Source organism: Epinephelus moara, chromosome 10 (genome assembly GCF_006386435.1).
Source record: "Epinephelus moara isolate mb chromosome 10, YSFRI_EMoa_1.0, whole genome shotgun sequence".
NCBI lineage: Eukaryota > Metazoa > Chordata > Actinopteri > Perciformes > Serranidae > Epinephelus > Epinephelus moara.
In genome coordinates, this window is record NC_065515.1 from 590,056 (window position 1) to 611,295 (window position 21,240).

Here is a 21,240-nt window from a genome sequence, read left to right on the forward strand (position 1 = left end):
GCTCAGAGGACCTGTGGTTAGAGGACACAGGCATTTTGTATGTGTTTACATGCAGCAGAACTTGTATGAAAACATGAAAATAGAAACCTGAGGCTAAGAGGGAAGAAACGTGCCACAATATATGAAGAAATCATCAGATATCTGCTCTTCTTTGCCAGTTAACTAAAAGATCTTTCAAATATAAACCCATATCTGTCCATGTCTCACATCTGAACACATTAAAGTAAATGACAGTGCTGATAAGGACCAGACAAGCTCAGACTGCACCTGGAGGAATGATTTTGCCCCAGTAACCTCACAGCTCAGCTTTATCTGCCTTCCTCTGTCCCCTGCTCTCACATACCCAGCTGAAGCTCAACAGGAAGCTGCTCTGAAACCTAAGCGGCATTACAATCAGCTCTTCCTACTTTTGAAAGAGAGAGCCAACCAAGAAAAATGAGGGGAATTGTGGGTTGCAATTAAAGAAAAAATGGTAAAAGCAGTTCGTGCCTGTGCCCCAGACTCAGCAAAAACACTTCTGAATTCAAGCAGATCTCATTTCCTTTTATTTCTTCTATATAAGAACCATGACGGTCATTGTTGAGGATGGGAAACTTAATGAGGCAGCTCTGTTATTCTCTTTTTCTGTCTTTTTTCCATCAGAGTGACATCAGAGGTAGGCTGGGCCACTCCAAAAAATAGAGGGGAAGAAGAAGAAAAAAAAAGGCAATCTCAAACTCCCACACCCTCATCCCCCTTCTCCTCCCCTCTCTTCCTCCTTCCCCTCCCTCCTCTAGTCTCCCCCATCCTTTGTGAAAAACTCAAGGCATCAGTCCTCAGAGCTCAGTCTGTTGAAGTGGCCGGCTATTGAACCATGCCCCAGCCCGGGCCCCAGGACAGCTGAGTCCACAGAGAGGAGCACATCTTTGGGAAGTAGGCCTTTGGCAAAAAAAGGGCTTCATATATATATACTGTGATTTTCAGCTGCAGGACAGAAGGAGTGAGTGGAGGGGAGCAACCTCAGAAGACTGGAGACAAAGAGACAGAGAGATGAGTCCTGAGCACTGCAGCTCGGTGAAGACACAACACAATACACACGTGAAACTATAACTGAAGGAAACACACCCCCACTGCTGGTAACACAAAGAAGGTAAATGCTGCCTGAGTTCATTCTGTTTCCAAGTTTGCTTTTGGAGTGTGTGTCAGCATGACAAAGTGTGTGTGTGTGTGTGTGTGTGTGTGTGTGTGTGTGTGTGTGTAGGTGTATGTATGAGAGTCTGGGCAGCTGTGAGAGCTCTGGCTGAGAGGTTGGAGAGGTTAAGACGTTTCGTGACTGGAGGCTCCGGCTGCAGACAGAAACATTTAGCAACGCTTCTTTGGCTTTCCTCTGGAGTCTGAGGCCTGGGATATATACTGTGTACAGCATGCTGAGAACTGCATCATGTGTATATGTTCAAGACATGTGAGCAGGTCAGGGATGTTAAGGGTGTGTGGGACGCCATCTGTGAAGGCAAAATACAGCAACGCATTTGTTAAGGAATGTGCTTGGTGATTTTGGCATGCCTATTGTGTCGAGGGTAAAGTTTAATAAAAGAATATAAAGAGAAAAAGCCCAAAATAATGAAAATGTGCTGCAGGAGACTCAAGTGTTTTCTTAGATGTAACAAGGAGAAATACTCCAGCTGTTAAAATTTATTTCAGTTTTACACTACGCCCAACCTGAAGATAAACACATAGCCAAAGACAGACAGAAAAAAAGAAGAGAAAGAAAAGTAGGGCATTCCAGTGAAACACTTGGGGGAGGCTGATCTGATCAGATGTAGAGATTCGAGCTCTGGAGCCAGGCTTGTTTATTTTTTCTTGGCTTTTGGTTTCCTAATACAGCACCATCTGAGCCTGGCCACTAACAGGGGTGCAGGGATGGAGGCGAGTTAACCCCGTGGAATCGGGGTTAGATCAATAATATTACGCCTAATGAGGCGCTGACATGTCTCTCAGCACATGCTTCTCCTTGTTACATATGAGGGTCCTGAGATCAGACGCTGAGGCGCACAGAAAACACACTGTAGTTTGTGAAATCTGTTAACAGACTCTGAGAGAAGTCCGTTCCACAGTCGTGTTAGGGAGGGAAAAAAGTGATGATACGATGTTATCCAACCCTAACCACATCCTCTATCAAATACACCCTGTGGATACAACACACTTCAGTCACAACCTTGCCATGATAGCAAAAGCTTTGAACGCTAACAGCATCAATCTGGTGCACTTCCATATCACTGAGTCACAATTATCTTCAAATGTTTTCACTTAGGGTCCGGGCCTGTTGGTGGGATCTGTGGAAAATATTCTGTTCGCTACAAAGCCACATCTGTGAATGCTGTAAACGACCATGAGAGGGAGGACAGTGCAGAGTGCACACACACACACACACACACACACATAAGAGAACACACACTCTTTGAGCTTCAATAAGTTTGGAGAAAAAGTCAAAAATGAGGGAATGGCAAAAGGCTAAGAAAACATTTCTTGAGCTTGCTGGTTTTTCCCGTAATAAATCAGAAGATCAATACCTTCAATAACTCAGCCTGGAAAAGAAGAAAAAAAGAGAGCTGAAAAGATAAAGAGAAGGAGGGAGCAGCTGTCTGACGAGTATCCAGAACATTCTGTGCTGCAGCGGCGGTGCTTGGCCCTCGGGTTCACCTGAAATCTGGCCTCATGGGCGACAGGGCCTGGGAGAGAGCTTTAAATGGGTCATTACAAAGCAATCCACACATATTCTCTTAACCCTCACCCAGGACTTTAAATCACAGCAGACTTTCTGTTTGATGTCTTTCCTATTTTAAGTTTTTAACAGACCCTGGAACAGCCAATAAATAGCGGTCAGGTAGTGTGTGGAGGGCTGTCAGAGCCAGTTAAACGCTGACTTCATCCATACTGTCACAGACTATGTTGTAACGCAGCAGGAGACTGATAGCTCACTCAGCCAGCACCAGCCAACTTGTGTTTTTTGAGCGGGGGGGCAATGGGCATGCGGCCAATCGTATCTCACTATGTGACCTGAGGCTGTGTGTGGACCCTTCGCAGACACAGCTAGGCTGATCTTATCAGTGAGACGCATATAGAAGCAGATAACACACACTGGATACAGACACAGGCCTGTCTGAAAACACTGCTGTTACGCCGCACTGACCACATGTGGTTAAATCCAACCGCAGCACAACAAGCCGGACACATTGGATCTCTTAACTCAAATCTACATTATGAGCTACAGGGCTGCCTGTAGAACTACTGGATTGGGCTTTAGAATAACAAAAAATGACTGTGAGGGGGGAAAAAGGAGGAAAATTCAAAGACAAGTCTGCAGCTGTTCTGTGAAGCTCATTTGAAATCCCCCTAATGAGAGCTTGGACACAGTTGAACGGACAGGTCACCATCGGGAGGAAGAGGTCAGCCTGGAGGTCAGGACAAATTGACAAGAGAAGTAGAGGCATGTTACTAAGTAGAGCCAGTGGGCAGTGAGTGTGTGTGAATTTACGTGCTCTTCCTTGCTGATTCAACTAATAGAAAGCACATGCAGGAGGAGGCAGGAGCTTAAGGTGAGGGTGTGACTCAAGGGAGAAAATAAAACTGGGGAAAAGTTGCGAGTGATCTGCTCAACCTGAAAATGTACACCATCCAGCCAAACAAACATTTACATAAATGCTGTAAAAATTTTAACACTCCTTCCTCCTGGCTCTCCTCTCTCCCCTGACCCTCCTCCAGCTCTTTTCTAATGCATGTGCTCCTTCAAAGCCAAAGTGTCACTTTACCAGTTTAATTTAATCAGAGGAAAGCCACCTGAACGGAAAAGGTAACAGCTAATCTGTCAGCCAGGGTAATAAATTACTGGGGTTAGTGTGCCTGCATGTATCACTGCGAGTGGGTAAAAGGAGAGCTGTGTTTGTGTTGAGGGGCAGTGGCTGTGTGTTTGCTCTGGGAGGGGGGGGGTGTAAGAGGATGAGTGTAGTGACGGAGGGGGGCGTTGGAGAGTTGAGAGTCCTTATCTTGACAAAGTATGACAGGTAGAGAGGGACGGCCTTACATGAACTCTGTTCCCCTGGAGACCTCAAACACAAGAACTGTGTGTTTGTGCATCTATGTGCATTAAAAAAAAAAAAAGAAGAGGAAGAGGGGGAACACGCTCTCCTGTTTTCCACAAAGGCCGATTGATTGCAAGGGGTTGTGGAGCGGACGGGTGGAGGCGAGGAAGGGTGGGGCTGCACCCTAATCCCACATATAGACCTCTGACCCCCCCAGCATCAGCCCACATGTTTAGAGTTTCACTACAGAGGAAGAAGGAAAACAGATGGGGGACGCTGGGCGGAGTTTGGGGGCTCCCTCCTCAGTAATACAGCATCATGAAGGGAGACAACTCAACAGCTAGAGAGCAGGAACCACTAGTGGCATTTCATTTGAATGGTTCTTCTCTAACCACCGGCCTTCCTTACCAGAGCCACTTCATCTAACAAAACGTCTTCACTTTTCCACCCCATCCTTCATTTTTTTATTCTAGCAGGCGGCACCGTTCTCAATAAAAAGCTCAAGTTATAAATGCAGAGAAAATCCTATTCTAGCTTTTAATATTTCCAACATGCACGGTTTAATGAGGAGATATAAAACAACTCCAATAATACTGCGCCGCGATGTATTTCCTATTCCACTGTGGTAGCAGTATTTAATATCTGTAATATTTCTTTAATTTGTTTTATGAGTTTTTCCCTTGTTTTTATGCTGTTTTTAAGAGTGTAGTGTTGTTTTTGTTTTCATTAATCGTTTCATAATGTCAGTTCTTTTACTGCTCCCACTCATACTGCGTTCACCTCTCCAGCCCCCGTCCTCAATAGCCTCCCATATTTCTTCGCGCTTATCTTTATTCTGTCCTTCATTCCCAACTAGTCAGATGTTTCCTCGCTCGGCTGTCACTTCTCCTTCACTCTCCCACAACAATTGTTTCAGCGAGCACAAAAGCATTAGTCAATTTGTGTCTTTGAAGGACAGAGCATATGAGTGGTCATGTAACTCAAAAACGGTGGCTGGTGACATCATGTATGGATGAAAGGCTGCGGAGGAAGTCGGTCTCTGGCTGTGCACCAACAGTAGAGCTGGCTGAGCTCCATGTTGTCATGTAAAGCAGTGCTGCTGTTTATTGTTGCTCCAAATCCAAACCCTCCTCTCTCCTTCACACATCCCTCGTCTTGTTTTTACTTTTCTCTTTCTTCTGTCCAGATGATGTGTTGTGTGTTTTAGGGCATTTTGGACTTGTTGTGGGAAAGTCTGAGGACCAGATGGGGGAGTGGAAGCTGGGGATTTTGAGGCTTGGAAATACATTGGCTATGAAAATATAAATCAAATTCTCTTTCGCTTTTTGAACTGCAATCCATCAGGCTACAGACTGACACATCAGAACTGGTAAATCTCTGTAGGAGACCAGGTCTGAAACTCAGCTCTGAAACCCGTACAGCAGTCAAGCCTCACTTCTGGCAGGATAACAGTCTGAATCTACATCATGGGCTCGAGTTCATGCTCCTCACCTGATACATGCATCAACAGCCCAGTGCACCACATGTACCAGCACTTTAACACAACAGATTCTGAGCGCAAAGCATCAGGAAAGACACACTATCAAGTTTGATTATCTGACTCTTTGTGCTACCATCTTCTAAGACTCTGTGCCAGTTTAATATACCCTTTGTCCACCAAAATTAGCACATACATGCAGGTTTTTTAAATGCAGGAATACCCACTAAAACTTGGCGATGGCCTTGTTTCCCATTGCCAGTAAACAAGTATACTTTTCTATTTTGTTTCTGGTGTGTCACATTTAATGTCAAGAATGCGCCAGAAAACCCATTTAGCAAGCAGTAGTGAAATTGTTACGGTGGTTACTTCTTTTCTATATCTGTTTCCCTCTTTCAAACTTTGTGCCGACTAATTTCAAACTATGTTAGGCGCTGCTTGGACGGAGAGGGACGGAATTTGCGGTCGCGACAAAGAGTTGCGAAAGTTGTCGACGGTCGCGCCAGAAAGGAGTTCTGGGTGTTATGTTTCCATCACTGCTAATCAGAGCTGGAGCTGATAAATACCTGTGACTGCTGCAGTCATTTGTCCCAGTATGAATGCTGATTGATACCTTTCCCACTTAAGACAAAAAGCAAATTAATATGTCCCTTTCCCACTGGACAAAAAACCCGCTAACATCCACTAACATCTAGCATTCACTCCCAGCACAAATGACTTTTCAGTAGTCACAGGTATTTATCTGCTCGGGCTCCAGGCAGGACACCTGGGTGGACGCGCTAATTTCTGCCCCTTCTCTTGCACGATGCAATGACACAATGCCACAAATACAATCTGTCTGCGTCCAAGCAGTGTGCAAACATTGTTCAAACTGAAATGGCGGCAAGTTTGAAAGAGCAACTGAATAAGAAACAGTAAAAACAAGAAATAACCACCATAACTTTTTCCACTGGCCTCTATGCTGCTTTCTACTGTTTATCAATCTTGTTTGTGACACAGAATGTGAAACACCAGTAAAAAAGAAAGAAAGAAAGGTATACTCATTTACTGCAGAGCTGTGTACACTGCTCTGGTCATATACATGCTCATTTTTAGTGGGAAAGGCTATTAGTGGGTTTTCTGTCCAGTGGAAAAGGGGCTTTAGGTGACCTAGCTAAAACTAATTCACTCCAATACAAGAGAGCTGCAATAAATCCTACTTACATGAGGGTTATGATGTTCTGTTTTTGTTGAAACTGTTTAGAGATGTTGATTTATCGAGTGTTGCGTCAGAATGCATTACTTTTACCTAGGTATCCTAAAAAAAACTGGCAACTGAGTGAATGTTACAAGTCTAATAAAACCTGTATGATAGTGACATACAACAAAAACCTGCAGAGAGCCAATTTTCCATGGAAGCATACCAATAGTTTATCAATCAGTTTAATAAGGAGTTTGCTTTGGTTCAGGTCACAAAATGATGTCTGCGTTCTTGGAGGAGTTTTTGCCAAAACATACAGAGTAACCTGAAGCCACCAGTGTGACATATGGCTGTCTGTCTGAGGTAACAACCAACAGTCATTACGCTGTTTAACCAACGAGGCTAAACAAATTTGTCCTGTCTTGCAGTAATGTAAGCAGCCGTCTGGCTTAATGAGTTCTCTGGTCATTTCCTCTCTGACGACATGCAGAAAAGACTTATTTCTGTCTCCTGCTCGGGCGCAAACCTAATCACCATTAATGCACAACATCAGCTCACCAACACAGAAAACCAAGAGATGAAAGCCAGTGTCCTCGCTATATATATATATATATATATATATATATATATACCTCCACATAATTAAAGCAAGCTAAACCCAACCTGAAATAGTTGTGGGCTTTATAGAGGCATGAAAAGAGCAAAGGAAGTATGCTACAGATAAATGCTGCCTGTCCTTAGACTGTTCCAATAAAAGCCATGAAAATAAATTACACCACAGCACACACAGAAAGAGAGAGCCAGAAAGTGGGGAGTGAGGACAATTAAAAAGCCACTGTCATATGTCTCCTGACTATTAATAACTATTAGTGGGTGAGGACCCAGCAGTGCACTTAGGAAGACTTATGAAGCTCATACTGTTGCCAAAATAAAAGGCAAGCGGAGTTAGAGCTCTGCTCCAAATCCTTTATTCCACACACTGGTTTCACATGAATGTTACGGGATACAAGAGCTGTTTGTCAGTAGGGCTGAGCCAACAAGAAATTTAATAAATCCTACTCATATTAAGGAGAACATTGGTTTCAACTGCCTTTATTTGCTGTGCTGCTCACAGCCTATGACCTCCATATGTATCTGCAATCTGCTGCTTAAGTGATTTAGCTTTAACCTAAAGACCTGGAGACGAAAGAGGCAGAGGGACGCAAAACAGAGAATGCAAAGAGAAAGGAAAGTATTCAAAAACGGAAGGAAAGGAGGGTAAGAAGGAGAGGGTTTACACAGGCACAGAAAAGACTGCAAAAGAAGGAATACAAGTATTTCATTTAAGAGAGGCTTTGCCTCAAGTTATGTTCATGATGCCTGGCCAGGAAGGGAAAAAGGGCCATGACCCACTTTCTGTCACTGTTACAGCAGTCTCTTCCATCTTTAATCTACTAGTGTCTGTGCTATCCTTCTAAATCTTTATTTCAGCCTCTCAGACTGTCGCTCCTCATCTCGTCCCCTTGTTCGGTCTCTGTAGAATCTGTGCACATAGCTCAGTGCTCCTCTAGGTTCTGATTGTAAGTAACATTTCTCTAAAGCACCTCATGATGCATTTACAGCTGAATAATAGTTAGAAACATGTGCGGGAAAATTGCTCATTCGTGCCAAAGCACACAACACCAGACATGCAGTACATGTGAGCTAGACGTGAGCTTTGTCCAGGGAATGGAAATCAAACAACGCACACGCATCAAACTTGTATTAACTTGTCACACGCATACACACCGGAACTGCACAGTGCTTCCACTGTAAACTAAAACTGCATTCAGTAAACAAGCTGGTCTGTCAGATTTAAGTGCAGCCTGTCTCGTCAGCCATCCGTGGACTTAAATTATTTGTTGCTTCTTTTGTTGTTGAATGTGAAAAGCAGCAGATGTGAGCTATTGTTGGAATAATGGCCCATTCCAGCTCTGTTGACCTATTACAGTTGGTGAAGCAGGGCAGCTGCACACATTGGTACAAACACAGAAGTTACACATACAGAGAGAATCCAAATTTCCCATCCATCAAAACAAAAACACAACGTATTGGCATACCGACTGCAATCACAGAATATGAAGGTATATTCGCATGTATGAAGTTTTACGCCCACAGGTGAGCAACTTTATGTTTTCCACTCAGTAGCGCTCCCCGTCCCCAAACACTTCAGCAGTATTTAGTTTCGGTTTGTTTGGGGTAGAAAAAAGAAGCCGCTCTGCGTGCTCTGAGGAGACGCTGTAAACTTTGTATCTTCAACACACACTGGTGACCTCTTCACGTTCCCTGGAATGTCTTTGATATATTGCGGTTCCATGAAAGAAGCTAGGCCCCTCTGAACCACCACCCAGGAGGAAATCAGACTCCAGTAGACAGGAAAGAAAGGGAAAGGAGGAAAAGAAAAGGATAACAAGAAAGAGATGGGAATTGAGGAAGGTGATGGCTGATGGATGAGCTGTAACGTTGCCCGTCCTGTTCATGCTAAGGGGACATGTAGATGATGTTGTAGATGATGTTGTATATGGACGCTTTATGGAGCTTCCAGCAACAGCAGAAAGCCAGTCATAGTTTGGAAGAGAGAACTGATACTGCTGACGCTGCTGTTAAAGTCATTAGCAGCTCTCACTGAGGTCAGCAAGGATACAGTACCTGGTTACGCTGTCAGACACATCGGCTGCTGGAAAAACACACGACCATGAAACTGAATAACGTCTCTGGATAGTCATGCACACACAGCATTCAATCATACAGATGGACACACGAGCTTAAGCATACCAGTATGATCTGCAGATCTGCAGTACTCGCTGTAATCCTGTCCCCGCTCCACATTGTTCCAAGTGACAGAATTGCCAGAATTCCTAAAGAACCACAATGGCGTCATAAGGAAGACACACAGGGCCTCAGTTCCAGGGTGGAGGTAGGACTTAATGATGTGGCACGGAGTAAAGAGTGGCTGAGGAGTGATGAAGTGGATTAGGAGGACTAGACTAGTCTTGGCTTTGCGCAGGCCGAGGCCGGGGTGTCAAATGGAGCAGTGTGTGCATCTTTGTAAGTGTTTTTGTGCTGGTGCATTGATGAGAAACAGAACTTGAATCAGCAGGGATAAGAAAGAGTCGAGGGAGTGCCAGCAGTCGCCCCTCAAATTAGACAAGGCTGAAGACAACTTTGCACACACAGTTTTCTTGCCTCCGTCTCACACTCCTGTAGTGACTGCCTCTCTGCCTGTTTTCTTTGAATTGTGAAACACAAATACTACCTCCTACTACACATTCCCGCTGGATGAATGGAGCCACGTGGAGCAGTGGGCGCTCAGCAGTGAGCATATTTAACCTGTCTCACAGGAACCTGCATCGAGGTCAATGTGTTTTACTGGGAGGGGGGACACTATGCGCACACACACACACACACACACACACACACACACACACACACACACACACACACACACACACACAGCACTGTTGTACAGGACAATAAGGTTAGACCTCTGAGCAGGAAGGAGGTCTTGAACGCTCCCAGAGGCCTTTTTTTTTTTTTAAGAAATATTTCGAACATAAGGACATAAATCAAAAGCTAAGGGTTCCCTAAGCGATTTGAGTTTGAATCTCTGTTGCGTCCAAACACGTGTGAAGATAAATCACGAATTAAAAAGCGATGACTGTTTATTATGTTTAGTTTGCATGCCGACAGTGATGCTTGAATCAATGTTGGAAAGAAGACGCAGATGTAGAGAGGGAGATTAAAAACAACCTTGACGCAAGACGCCCACATCAAAAGCAGCAGAGTGTATTTCATTCAGCTTTATTGTCTAATTGCATTGAAACAATACGCAAGTGAAATCAAGCTTCTCTTTAATCCCATTTATTTTAGATCAGACAAAAAGTAGGCTACTTAACCTTCATTTCAAAGTTAACATTAAAAGAATATTCCCACCCTCCTCCTAATATAGTGACAACCCCTGGTGTTTGAAAGTTTGAATGCTCCACATGAGCTGTGGTCGTCACAGTTTGTGTTGGACAAATCAGCCATTTACACTGCAAACACAGGCTGTACTAACTCAGGAGCAGTGACTGTTGGGGGGCAGGAACCACAATATACCCCAGAAACAAATACTAGACACTAGGTTTAAACAGGATAGTTCTTGCGGTCAACATGCTAAAAACTTCCTGGATTTCTGGAACTCTCGCTGCGAGTAAGAAAGACCATTAAGGTAAAAACCATGCAAGACAAGAGGATGGGAATTTGCAAAAGAAACTAAAGAATCTAATTCCCAGAGTAAAGAAGGTGACGTAAGAGTGAGGGCAAGTACCAAAGATAAAGCCCAGCCAGCAGCCACATAGCAGACCTCTTTAACTGAGGGGAAACCAACAGGACCTCAGAAAAATGGGGTGTCTGTCAGCGGTGGAACTAACCGAGACAGAAAGCAGACTTCGTCCCGTGGGCTGGACGGCCAATGTGTTCTCTCTTTCAGTCTTTCCACACAACCAATGCTGTGTGGAACAATGACCTGACAACTCTGCTACTGCACACAGAGTAATCACTTTTTTAAACAATTGCTGATTGTCTGTGAATATTTTGAAAAAGTGTCAAATACCTAGGCATTATAATCTTTCAGCAGTAAGTTCCCCTGCTCTGGAATAACATACAATCAACACTCCTGCCGTTAACATTCCCTTTGTTAGCCCTCTGTAAACAAAGAAATGTCTGTTTCAGAGTCCCAACTCTTCAGATCTTGTATTTTTACAGGGAGGCCTGGGGGGAGTTGGAGGGAGCGCCAGTAGCTGTCCATCTATCCATCTAACCAGCCAGCAGCTATGCAGGGGCTGATGTGGAGCCTGTGTGCCCTGCTCTGCCTCTCCCTGTGGGAGCAAAGTTACTGTGCGAGCTCCAGGGAAGCCCGGAGGACCAAAGAGGTTTCACTGAAGAGGAGTAAACGAGCCCCCATCAACCCTGATGCCAAAAAGTGTTCCTACACCTTCCTTGTGCCCGAGCAGAGAATCACAGGTTCAAAGGATAATTTCTTTTTTAATGAACTTTCAGTTATTCATCATATTGCTTCTTCTTAGTAATCTCCTAATCAATTCTTATCTGTCATCAGGTCCAATCTGTGCCAGCACCACAGGCCCCCAGCCAGACAAGGACAGAGTGACCCGTATGGACATTGCAGATGTGCGGGAGGTGCTCAACAAACAGCGGCGTGAGATTGAGACGCTGCAGCTGGTGGTGGATGTGGATGGTAACTTAGTGAACGAGATGAAGCTGCTGCGGAAGGAGAGCAGGAACATGAACTCCAGGGTGACCCAACTCTATATGCAGCTGCTGCATGAGATCATCAGGAAAAGAGACAACTCTCTGGAGCTGGCCCAGCTGGAGAACCGCGTCCTCAATGTGACCTCGGAGATGATGCGACTGGCTTCAAGGTACAAGGAGCTGGAGGCCAGGTTTGCCGTGATGGCCGGGGTGGTCAACAACCAGTCAATTCTCATCTCTGCATTGGAGGAGCAGTGCCTGAGGACACTGGGACGCAGTGAGCTGCCTGTAGTTCCCCCGCTGGTACAGGTGGTGCCACAGAATATACCGGTTAACAATCGTTTCACCAACGAGATACAGAGGGACAATAACAACCGGGCCTTTCCTAGAGGATCGCGCATGGATGCCCCTACTGCAAGCCCATTTGGAATTGAACCTCCACCGCCACAGGGAACACTTACATCTGATGGTATGTACAAATTTTAAAGTGGCAGGAGATGATGAAATATAAGTGATTGAACACTTAGGTAATTGTACTTTAGTAGTTGTGTGTACCATTAATTAGGACAATTACTAAGGACTGTTTCTCGCAACAGTGGGTACTGCTGAGGCACAGTTGGCTAATCCTTGGCATGGAACAGAGGCGGTGAAATCATACATTCCTATGATTCCCACTTGGCTGCCTGTATTGGCTGCAGTGCACTGAGCATATGTACTAAATTAGTAGGATGTGGATTAGGCCTCTTTGAAGAGCATTAAAAGACTTCAGAGAATGGGAATAGATATCTACTGCAAGGTTTTAGTCAGATTTACATTCGGTCTGTGCACGGCATAAATCGGCAAGGTATTTACAAACATAGAACACATCTGATGGAGCACTCCGTCACGTCTCAGCCCGCTAGACAAAGCTATCAAATGAGATGGATGAGGCTGCTCTGAGCAAAGACTGTCTCCAATGTGAAACCAATTTGCAAGGTTAGAATGCTACTTGGAAATGACTCCTAAAGATCGGTCAGGGCTGTTGTATTTTGACTGGCGATTAGATGATGGCGGGGAACGTTGACAGAGGTTATACAACCAGATGGTAAAATGGATGAAATCATCCATAACATCCCTCAGGCAAGAAGGGGAAGAAATGAAGATCTGTCTGAATACTGACACAGGAGCCACTTAGTAGGGTGACATAATAATGGTTTACAGAGGAATGCTGAGGTGAGAATACCTTAAATCAAATATTTAAAGCTCTGGATAATTCTGACTCTTAACGACTCCATTTAAAGATATCAATACTATCTTGATATGTGGCGTTAGAGAACGAGGGTGGTACCATTTAGCAAAGCAAGGTGCTAAACTACAAGAGCTACCTCTTAAATCACAGCATTTTAATGAAACATCAGCTCTCTGTTCCTGCCGTACTAGAACATGTAACATGTTTTGCAGCTGAAAGGCAAAGGGGCCATATTTCAAAAGCCTCCATGGAGAAGAAAAAAAAAAAAAACTAAGGAAACACAGAGATGGAAAATGAGGGCGGTGAAGTGGTTTGGGGAGGTCAAATGGCAAGGACTCTGCTTGTAGATGAAAAAGGACTCAGTGTTCTCATAGTTATTTCTAGCAAAGCCCTTGTTGAACTATAATTTTAGCATTGTATTAGTCAAATATAGCTCATTAGAACTGAGAGCTTCAATGTAATAATCCTGCAGCTCCACTGACTCTCAGCTGGATTAAGTGTAGAGGAATACTTCACCAACAAAATCCTCATTTGTATATGAGTTACTCCACTTGTGTTACGTTGAATTCGTATAGAAAAATTTCTTTTCTCGCTTGCCTCCAGGGTGAATGAAGAATCAAAAAATGGAAATAATTCTTGATGAATTAAAGTCATAGGGGTTCGCATTTAAAGGTAGGATCTGGAGGATTTTCAAACAAAACAAAATATAGACATATACAAATGAAATCCTGCTTAATCATCACCTATGGGCTTCTACTCATGTGTGGTGGTGACTCTGTTTGCAGAGCTCCTGCCCTTTAACTGTATTTTGATGTTTTTGTGAGCTCGGACCGCTTCTAGGCGGAGATTTCCCCAGCCAATGAGAGAGCGCAGGTGCCGTGCCCGAGCGTGTCCGAGCGTGCACCAGCGTGAGCCTTGCCTGAACCTCTTCTGTGAAGCCTTCTTCCGTACCTCTGGGCTCCGTACACCCGGGAGAGTTGAGCCTGATAGGAGGGGCTGAATTTGAATGTGTGTTTACGAACAGCAACTGGAAAATCCTCCAGACCCTACCTTTAACAACAGCAAAACTGTCTCGAAACATTTGTGCAGTATAATCCAAGTCTGATTTATCCAGTCAAATGCTCAGTACGTCCCAACACATGCATTTCAGTCGCTCCAGGGTTCTGTGGGCTGTTTTTGGGATACCTGAAATGCCTGATTCATGGCCGCTTGTCTAAAAAACGTCTTTAGGTATTTTATGCAATGAAATTGTGGAGGCAAGTGAAAATTGCAGAAAACATTTGTAAAGGTAGGGGGCGTTAATAGTTGATAGCCACAGATCAGCTGTTAATGCCATTCGATGGAGCGCTGAAAGACTGTCCCTGTGAGAGGCTCTCCTCTTGCTTCCTCTGCCTGGTTAGCAAAAGTTAAAACAGCACGTGATCTCATTTCTACTCGTCACATTTTGCCGCTTGGGCAGAAGCCCAACAGCAGCGGTTAACATCTAACACCAAGCCCCCCACCCCCCTATCATTACAAATAGATTCTAATTCTGTGGGAAACACTGAGTGCTCATAATGATGCACTCCAAATCCAGGACGGCATCACAACTATGTCTGCAATTTCCACTTGCCTCCTCAGTATTATTGCAAAAAATGCCCATTAACACTACATTTATCGCAATTTTTTGAAAAGCTGTCGTAAAATCAAGCATTTCAAGCCCACAAAAATCCTAAAAACAACCCGTGAAATCCTGGAAGGACTGTAATGCATGTGTTCAGGAACTGGATTAATGACACTTGGACTATACTGCACATGTTTTAAGAGAGTTTGTAAACGGATGTTCTGATATAGTTTTGCTGATGTTAAACGCAGCCCCCTCAAATTCATCAAGATCTTTCCCTGGTTTTGGCTTCTTGATTCACTGTGGACACGTCAAAAACATAGTTTCCTTTATGAATTCAACGTAACACGAGGTGAGTTACTGATACACAAATTATTATTTTGTAGGTGAAGTACACCATTAAGCATTAAGCTGCTGCTTTCACAAACTTCCAGAATTTATTTTTGTCTATGACAGAAACAAAGCTCTCTATCTGGACACCACGATTTATCTACAACCAAGAGAAACAACGGAAAGCCAGGGATGGATCATATTTGTTTTGGTTGCCGACACATCATCCATCACCGTTTAATTTTCCGGAAAAGAAAAACAAACCTGCTGAAATATTTCTACCTCTTGTCTCCATAAAACATATTTATCCAATTCCTGGAGATAAGGATGCGTACTTGTACTTTGGAATGAATTCATATGATATTATGAGTATACATGAATGAATATACACTTTCCAACAGATGGTATGTATCTAAATCAGAAAGGAAAATAGGTAAAAGTTCAACCCAAACACACGCCAAAAACCATTAATAGGCTCTCTTACATATACGTTCACGACTACTGTAAATACACATTGCCTGACCACAGTTTGGTCTAGTTGAGCCCTTTTAAAACCACTATGGCTTGTTGACTCCATTTATTTTTAAGTTTGACCCCTTAAAACTCTGTTTAGAAAAACTAACAAGATGTGGCAGAAGAGGAGAAAAGGCGAACATGTCAGAGAGCCCCCTCACTGACAGCTCTGATGAAGACATATCATTACTAGAAAAATACATAGCTTATGCTGGGGAGTTTTAGGTGTCTGTGCTGGGGTATTACACTGGGTCCCTATGTGCTCTTACACTCAGCTGAGAAAACCATCTTCTAAGGGCCTTTAGGCCCTGGAGGGCCCCACACAATGCCGGTGTTCATACTGGTTTAATACATATTCACACTGGGGAAAACAGAGGAAATATGCTGGGTTTAGGTTCACCTTCTTCAGCTTTGGGTGCAGTGCTAGCACATGGCTTCATCCCAAGGCTACATGTAGGAGAATATTCATTTAACAAATGAAGTGTGCACATGAATGTTTGTGTAATTCTATAACGTTTGGATGGCCTGAGCAACAGCAGATGATTTCCAAAGAATGCAGCCACATTGATACATCCAGTCAAACCACTCCTTCCCAACTTTTATCTTGTCTGCTGTCTAGAGCCCCTAGACTGATGATGATGACTTTTGCATACGCAATAAAAAGGAAGACATCTTGTTCAGTTGAATGCGCAGTATGGTGCATTTGTTCAGGGAGCTAAAACTGACTGATTCATGCAATGGATGGCTTTCAAGATCAAGAGTCAGTAACAAAATATATGAATGTACAAAGTACAAAGCCTTTAAGTTTTATGGTCATTTCTGGGTTTTTACTGGCTGAATAAACCATTTTAACATTTTCGTTGCCCCAGGGGCAAAGCATTATCAACTACTGAACCCAAAACACCTGGGACACGGAGGACCTTGGAGCCTGTTTACACCTGATATTAACATGGATTTCAGTGATTCCAACACAAGTGGACAGCTGAAACACATCGACATTTACACGTGTCTGTCATGCGGCTCCAGCTGACTGCCTCTGTTCATATTTCATTGCTGCCTATGTTACTTGTGCTCGAGGGTCAGAGGGCCCATTGGCTGTTGTGTCAGGGCAAAACAATGGACAGTCCCAGAACACTTTGTCCAACTCATTGTAAAATTGGCAGGTTACAGAACATTCGTGTGCTGTCATCAAATAAACCACCATGTCCTACATTGATGACAAATTTTCCTGTTACGTGCTTGTTGGGGAAGCATCAGGACACGTTAATGTTTACACTACAAAGGATATGTGGTCAAATGCATCCCAGACATTGTAATCCTCAGATCACAATGCATCTTGGTGGTTTATTTATTATATTTAGTGCCGTCCACTGTGATCGGATCACCCAAGATGCATGTTAATTCCAGTAAACAGGCTCATTAAGAATATTATCGAAATGCAAATTGGAATTAAACAACAGATTGTGAAAAATAGTGCAATGCACAGGGATTTCTTTACATATCAAACAGTTTAAATCACTAGCACAATGTCTTCCTCTTTTTCTACAACCATCTTTCTGAGCACAGGTCCCTTCAAAGACTGTTACCAGGTGCGACAAGCAGGCCACAGCACCAGCGGGATGTACCTGCTTAAAACCGATGGCAGTGATCGATTGATCCAAGCCTGGTGTGAACATGGCCTCGACAACGGAGGATGGACCGTGTTGCAAAGGAGGAGAGACGGCTCTGTCAACTTCTTTCGGAACTGGGAGAATTACAAGGTAAGCTGAGGAAACAGTTCTTAAGCATGAGGGAGAACTGTGTGTTCCCAGCTTTCCCTTTTCTATTTCCTTGGCGACCTAGTCTCAGCAGTTCATTTTGAGGCCACTAAGCAAGCACTTGCTCCATTAATGTAAACAGCTTAGCAGTGGATTTCCTCACACTGAAATCACAGCCAAGAGCCTGAGCCAGGGACCTACATACAAATCTACGCAATCACAAAGCCACGGTGGGCTGAGAGGGAAATACAGCTCAACCCCACTGGCAATGATCCCTTCATCTTTTTCTTTTCGTGCGTCAGCCTTTGTGATTGAGATGTGATCCAGGAGCTAACAGACCGAGCAGGGGACAGAGGCGAAGGAACACTAAAAAGTGACACAGACACTAAGCCTGACAAAATTTACTGGCCTCCCGGTTTAAACTGTTAAAAAAAAAAAAAAAAAAAACATGGCAAAGACGAGCATTTTCCTCTCAGTCATAAAATTTGATTTAGAAATCAATACTTACATGCTGTTTGGATCTAGAACAGAAATGTGTCTCTGCAGCTCTGCATTTACTGTATTCGACTATTCATTTAACTGCAGCCAAATCACCATTGCCCCTGCCATTCAATGAATTCATCTCGAGTGAGAAACCACAGATCAAAACCTTAACACATTAGTGTCTCAATGAGAAGCAGATTTGATTTCATTTTACTTGATTGCAGGCACCAGACTCCTTTAAACTCAACACTCTGCTAAGAAATCATATTAACCTCTCTCTCTGCTTTACTGTTTGTGTTTTTTGGACATGATTTGTGCTCAGTGACCGCAGAATAAAGAGAGATCTGTTCTTTCACTAGTTGGCTAACCCCACCACACAAATTAATACTGCACTTTGTTGGTCTGTGCTACACTGCAATGCAGTTTTAACATGAACCACAACTAACAATGAATAACAACATAACATGCTGTGGTGCGTGTCCCCCACAGAGAGGCTTTGGAAACATAGACGGTGAACACTGGCTTGGGCTGGAGAATATTTACAACCTGGGGAAACAGGGCGACTATAAGCTGATGATAGAGCTGGAGGACTGGACGGGGAAGAAGGTGTATGCCGAGTACAGCAGCTTCCACCTGGAGCCAGAGAGCGAGGGTTATCGACTGAGGCTCGGCACCTACCAGGGCAACGCCGGCGACTCCTTCAGCAGTCACAACGGAAAACATTTCACCACTCTTGATCGTGACAAGGATGCATTTTCTGGTAAGGGGGGATGCTAGATGACTCACAAATGCTTTTTGATTTCTTATATTAGTAGTCATATAATGACACAACTAGAGACGTTCACATACCATTTTTTCCTTCCCAATACCTATTCAGATACCTGAACTTGCATACTGGCCCATACCAAGAACCAATCTGATGCCACTGCCCTAAAAATGCCACGTTATTCCATTGCGTGTGGCCTCTGGAATCAGCGCTGTTCCGCACACAGCAACACAGCCTCTGAACCAGTGCGTCATGGGATAAATCTTGCATTTAGTAGACTTCAGTTAATGGCTAATGACGTCAGTGGCTCCTTTCAACAGGATTGAATGGATAAATGATCACAGAACAGTTAGATTTATTAGTAAGTCTGTCAAAAAACACTGCTGTTGTGATCGCATCAGAGTGCTTGGTGGAAATATACAGCAGTAACGAAGCGGAGTCCATTTAAAGTAAGTTCCTAGACAGCTGTGTGCTGGAAATGTTCTGGAAATATTAAATCGAGCACCTTGATTTCATACACAACATTGACAACCTCAGGGGTTTCAAAGTTTATCACTAAATTACGCCATGTTGGATCGGTGTGTGCACTTGTTTACTAGCCGTTACGCGATCAAGCATTTTAAGCAGTATCGGAGGCATTTCCAGTACTGGAACAGCTCTAGACACAACAGAGTGTAAGCGCCTTCTTTTTCTGTCCATCGCACTCATCTTGCTTTATGATGTGTCCCTCTCTGCTAGGTAACTGCGCCCACTTCCATAAGGGCGGGTGGTGGTACAATGCATGTGGCCAGACCAACCTGAACGGCGTCTGGTACAGTGGGGGAGTTTACCGCAGCAAATTTCAGGATGGTATCTTCTGGGCAGACTACGGAGGAGGTTTCTACTCCCTCAAGTCAGTGCGCCTCATGATCCGGCCGATCGACTGAAACGTCGGACTGCAGCTCCCTTCAAATGCACCTCAGTTTCCTTCCTTATCTTTATTTACCCATAAACAAAGACTGTAAAGGCAGAGCCGGAAATCCCTGCCATCCTACAACACTGCCTTGTAAAATACAAAGGAGGAAGAGACGGTGGCGTGTGTTATGGCCAGACAATAACAACTGCAGCAGTCTGCGCAGTGGCTGGCTCCCAGGTTGACTTTGAGATGAAGACTAATGCCACTGCCCTCCCTAAGTAACTGCTCTCCTCCACCTTTAGTAATGGTCCGTCAAGTTCCCTTGGACCATGAAGTATTACTCTCAAGTGCCCTATTTTAGTCACCCTTGTTGAAACTCAGTATGTAATAAAAGGGAAATGGTCATTTACTAAAGACATGAGATTTCTTCTGAGCAGCTAATGAACGTAGTGTCGCCCATACCAAAGGGTACTGGATGTACGGGGATGTTTAACCATTGAAGCATGAAAAGTGATGAAATGTTAAAGTTATGTTGCCGATTAGAGAATCCAACAGTTAGAGGACAGGACTTGCCAAACCTACTGTCTACTCGTTCCTGTGTTTTGTCTGGACTTCAGGGGATTCATTTGACCCCAACAGAAAATGAACTGGTGCAACAGTGTGCTTGTTCAATGTGCATATGGCTGAGCTGGCTTTGGTATGTAAATATCTTTGGCTTTATTTGTGAAAGGTAATTTAAAGAGGTGTGATTCTTCTCAGGCCAAATGTTCACAATATTGTCACTCTGCCATTGTTTGTTATTTATCAGTGTATTTATAGTAAGTATAGTCACATGGCCATTTTATATCTAGCCCCCTTTTTTTTATCCCATGTAGAGATACATTAATGTCACTTGAAAAGAGGCACACACACACACATACACACACACACACACACACACACTTAGCCGACATAAACAAACCCACAGTGGATGTCTAGTTGGAAATATGAGACATGCACTTCCTGTTTTCATCAAATTAAATTCTTTTGTAAACACCGAATTGTCTTTCGCTCTTCACTCAGCTTCATATCAGTGAATAGTTAAATGAAACTTTCAATGATCTCCACGGTGAATGTAAAACTTGAAATATTGCAGTATGTAAAACACGAGCTCAGCTTTTATGAAGAATGAGAGAATGACACGGCCGTCTGAAATGAAACACTTCAAAGTTCTTTGATCTGATTTAAGTGCAATACATGCTGTCAACGCACTGATGGAGGTCAGAGGGATTTAATAATTAAAAGAAAGTGGGCAGAATAAAAATGAACTGTGGCCACCAGAGACAGGAGATTCAAGATCACATTATTCTTGTTAAGGAGAAGTTTGAAAGAAATATGTGAGAGGAGAAAGAGAGCTTTGCAGAGGCAGACTGGACTGTATCATGTTGAGGACAGATGTATATAACATGGAGGATATTAAATGATGCTGCTACAGAAAAATTTAGACTAAAATTAAAGAACTGGAGAGACAGCAAGAGTGATAAAGAGCAAGAGAAAGAGGCGGAGAGAAGGAGGGGAACATTCTTTCCACATAAAACTTTTCTTTCCCTACAATACAAAGGTATATCACAAAATTATGGCTCCCCTCTGGACCCTTCCCTCGGAGGAGCTGTAAGTCAGAACAGATAGAAGCCGTCTGACGT

The 21,240-nt window shown here is 43.7% G+C and overlaps 2 protein-coding genes across 8 annotated transcripts in view; one reads left to right on the forward strand and one right to left on the reverse strand.

Annotated features, from left to right (window-relative positions):
• ralgps2 (Ral GEF with PH domain and SH3 binding motif 2) overlaps positions 1-21,240 on the reverse strand; it is a 102,322-nt gene that overhangs the window by 17,235 nt on the left and 63,847 nt on the right. The window lies entirely within an intron of this gene.
• angptl1a (angiopoietin-like 1a) lies at positions 809-20,593 on the forward strand. The gene is made up of 6 exons (XM_050054305.1): positions 809-1,129; positions 11,480-11,737; positions 11,832-12,452; positions 17,224-17,417; positions 18,387-18,657; positions 19,402-20,593. Exons 2-6 carry the CDS (start codon positions 11,548-11,550, stop codon positions 19,587-19,589), a joined length of 1,464 nt encoding a protein of 487 aa, XP_049910262.1. The 5' UTR covers positions 809-1,129; positions 11,480-11,547; the 3' UTR covers positions 19,590-20,593.

Excerpts from the sequence above, each read along its gene's own strand:
- angptl1a (XM_050054305.1), top strand. The coding sequence starts at position 11,548 with ATGCAGGGGCTGATGTGGAGCCTGTGTGCCCTGCTCTGCCTCTCCCTG. Across the intron at positions 11,738-11,831 it reads GCCCGAGCAGAGAATCACAG|GTCCAATCTGTGCCAGCACC; the intron begins GTTCAAAGGATA and ends ATCTGTCATCAG. Across the intron at positions 12,453-17,223 it reads GGGAACACTTACATCTGATG|GTCCCTTCAAAGACTGTTAC; the intron begins GTATGTACAAAT and ends TTCTGAGCACAG.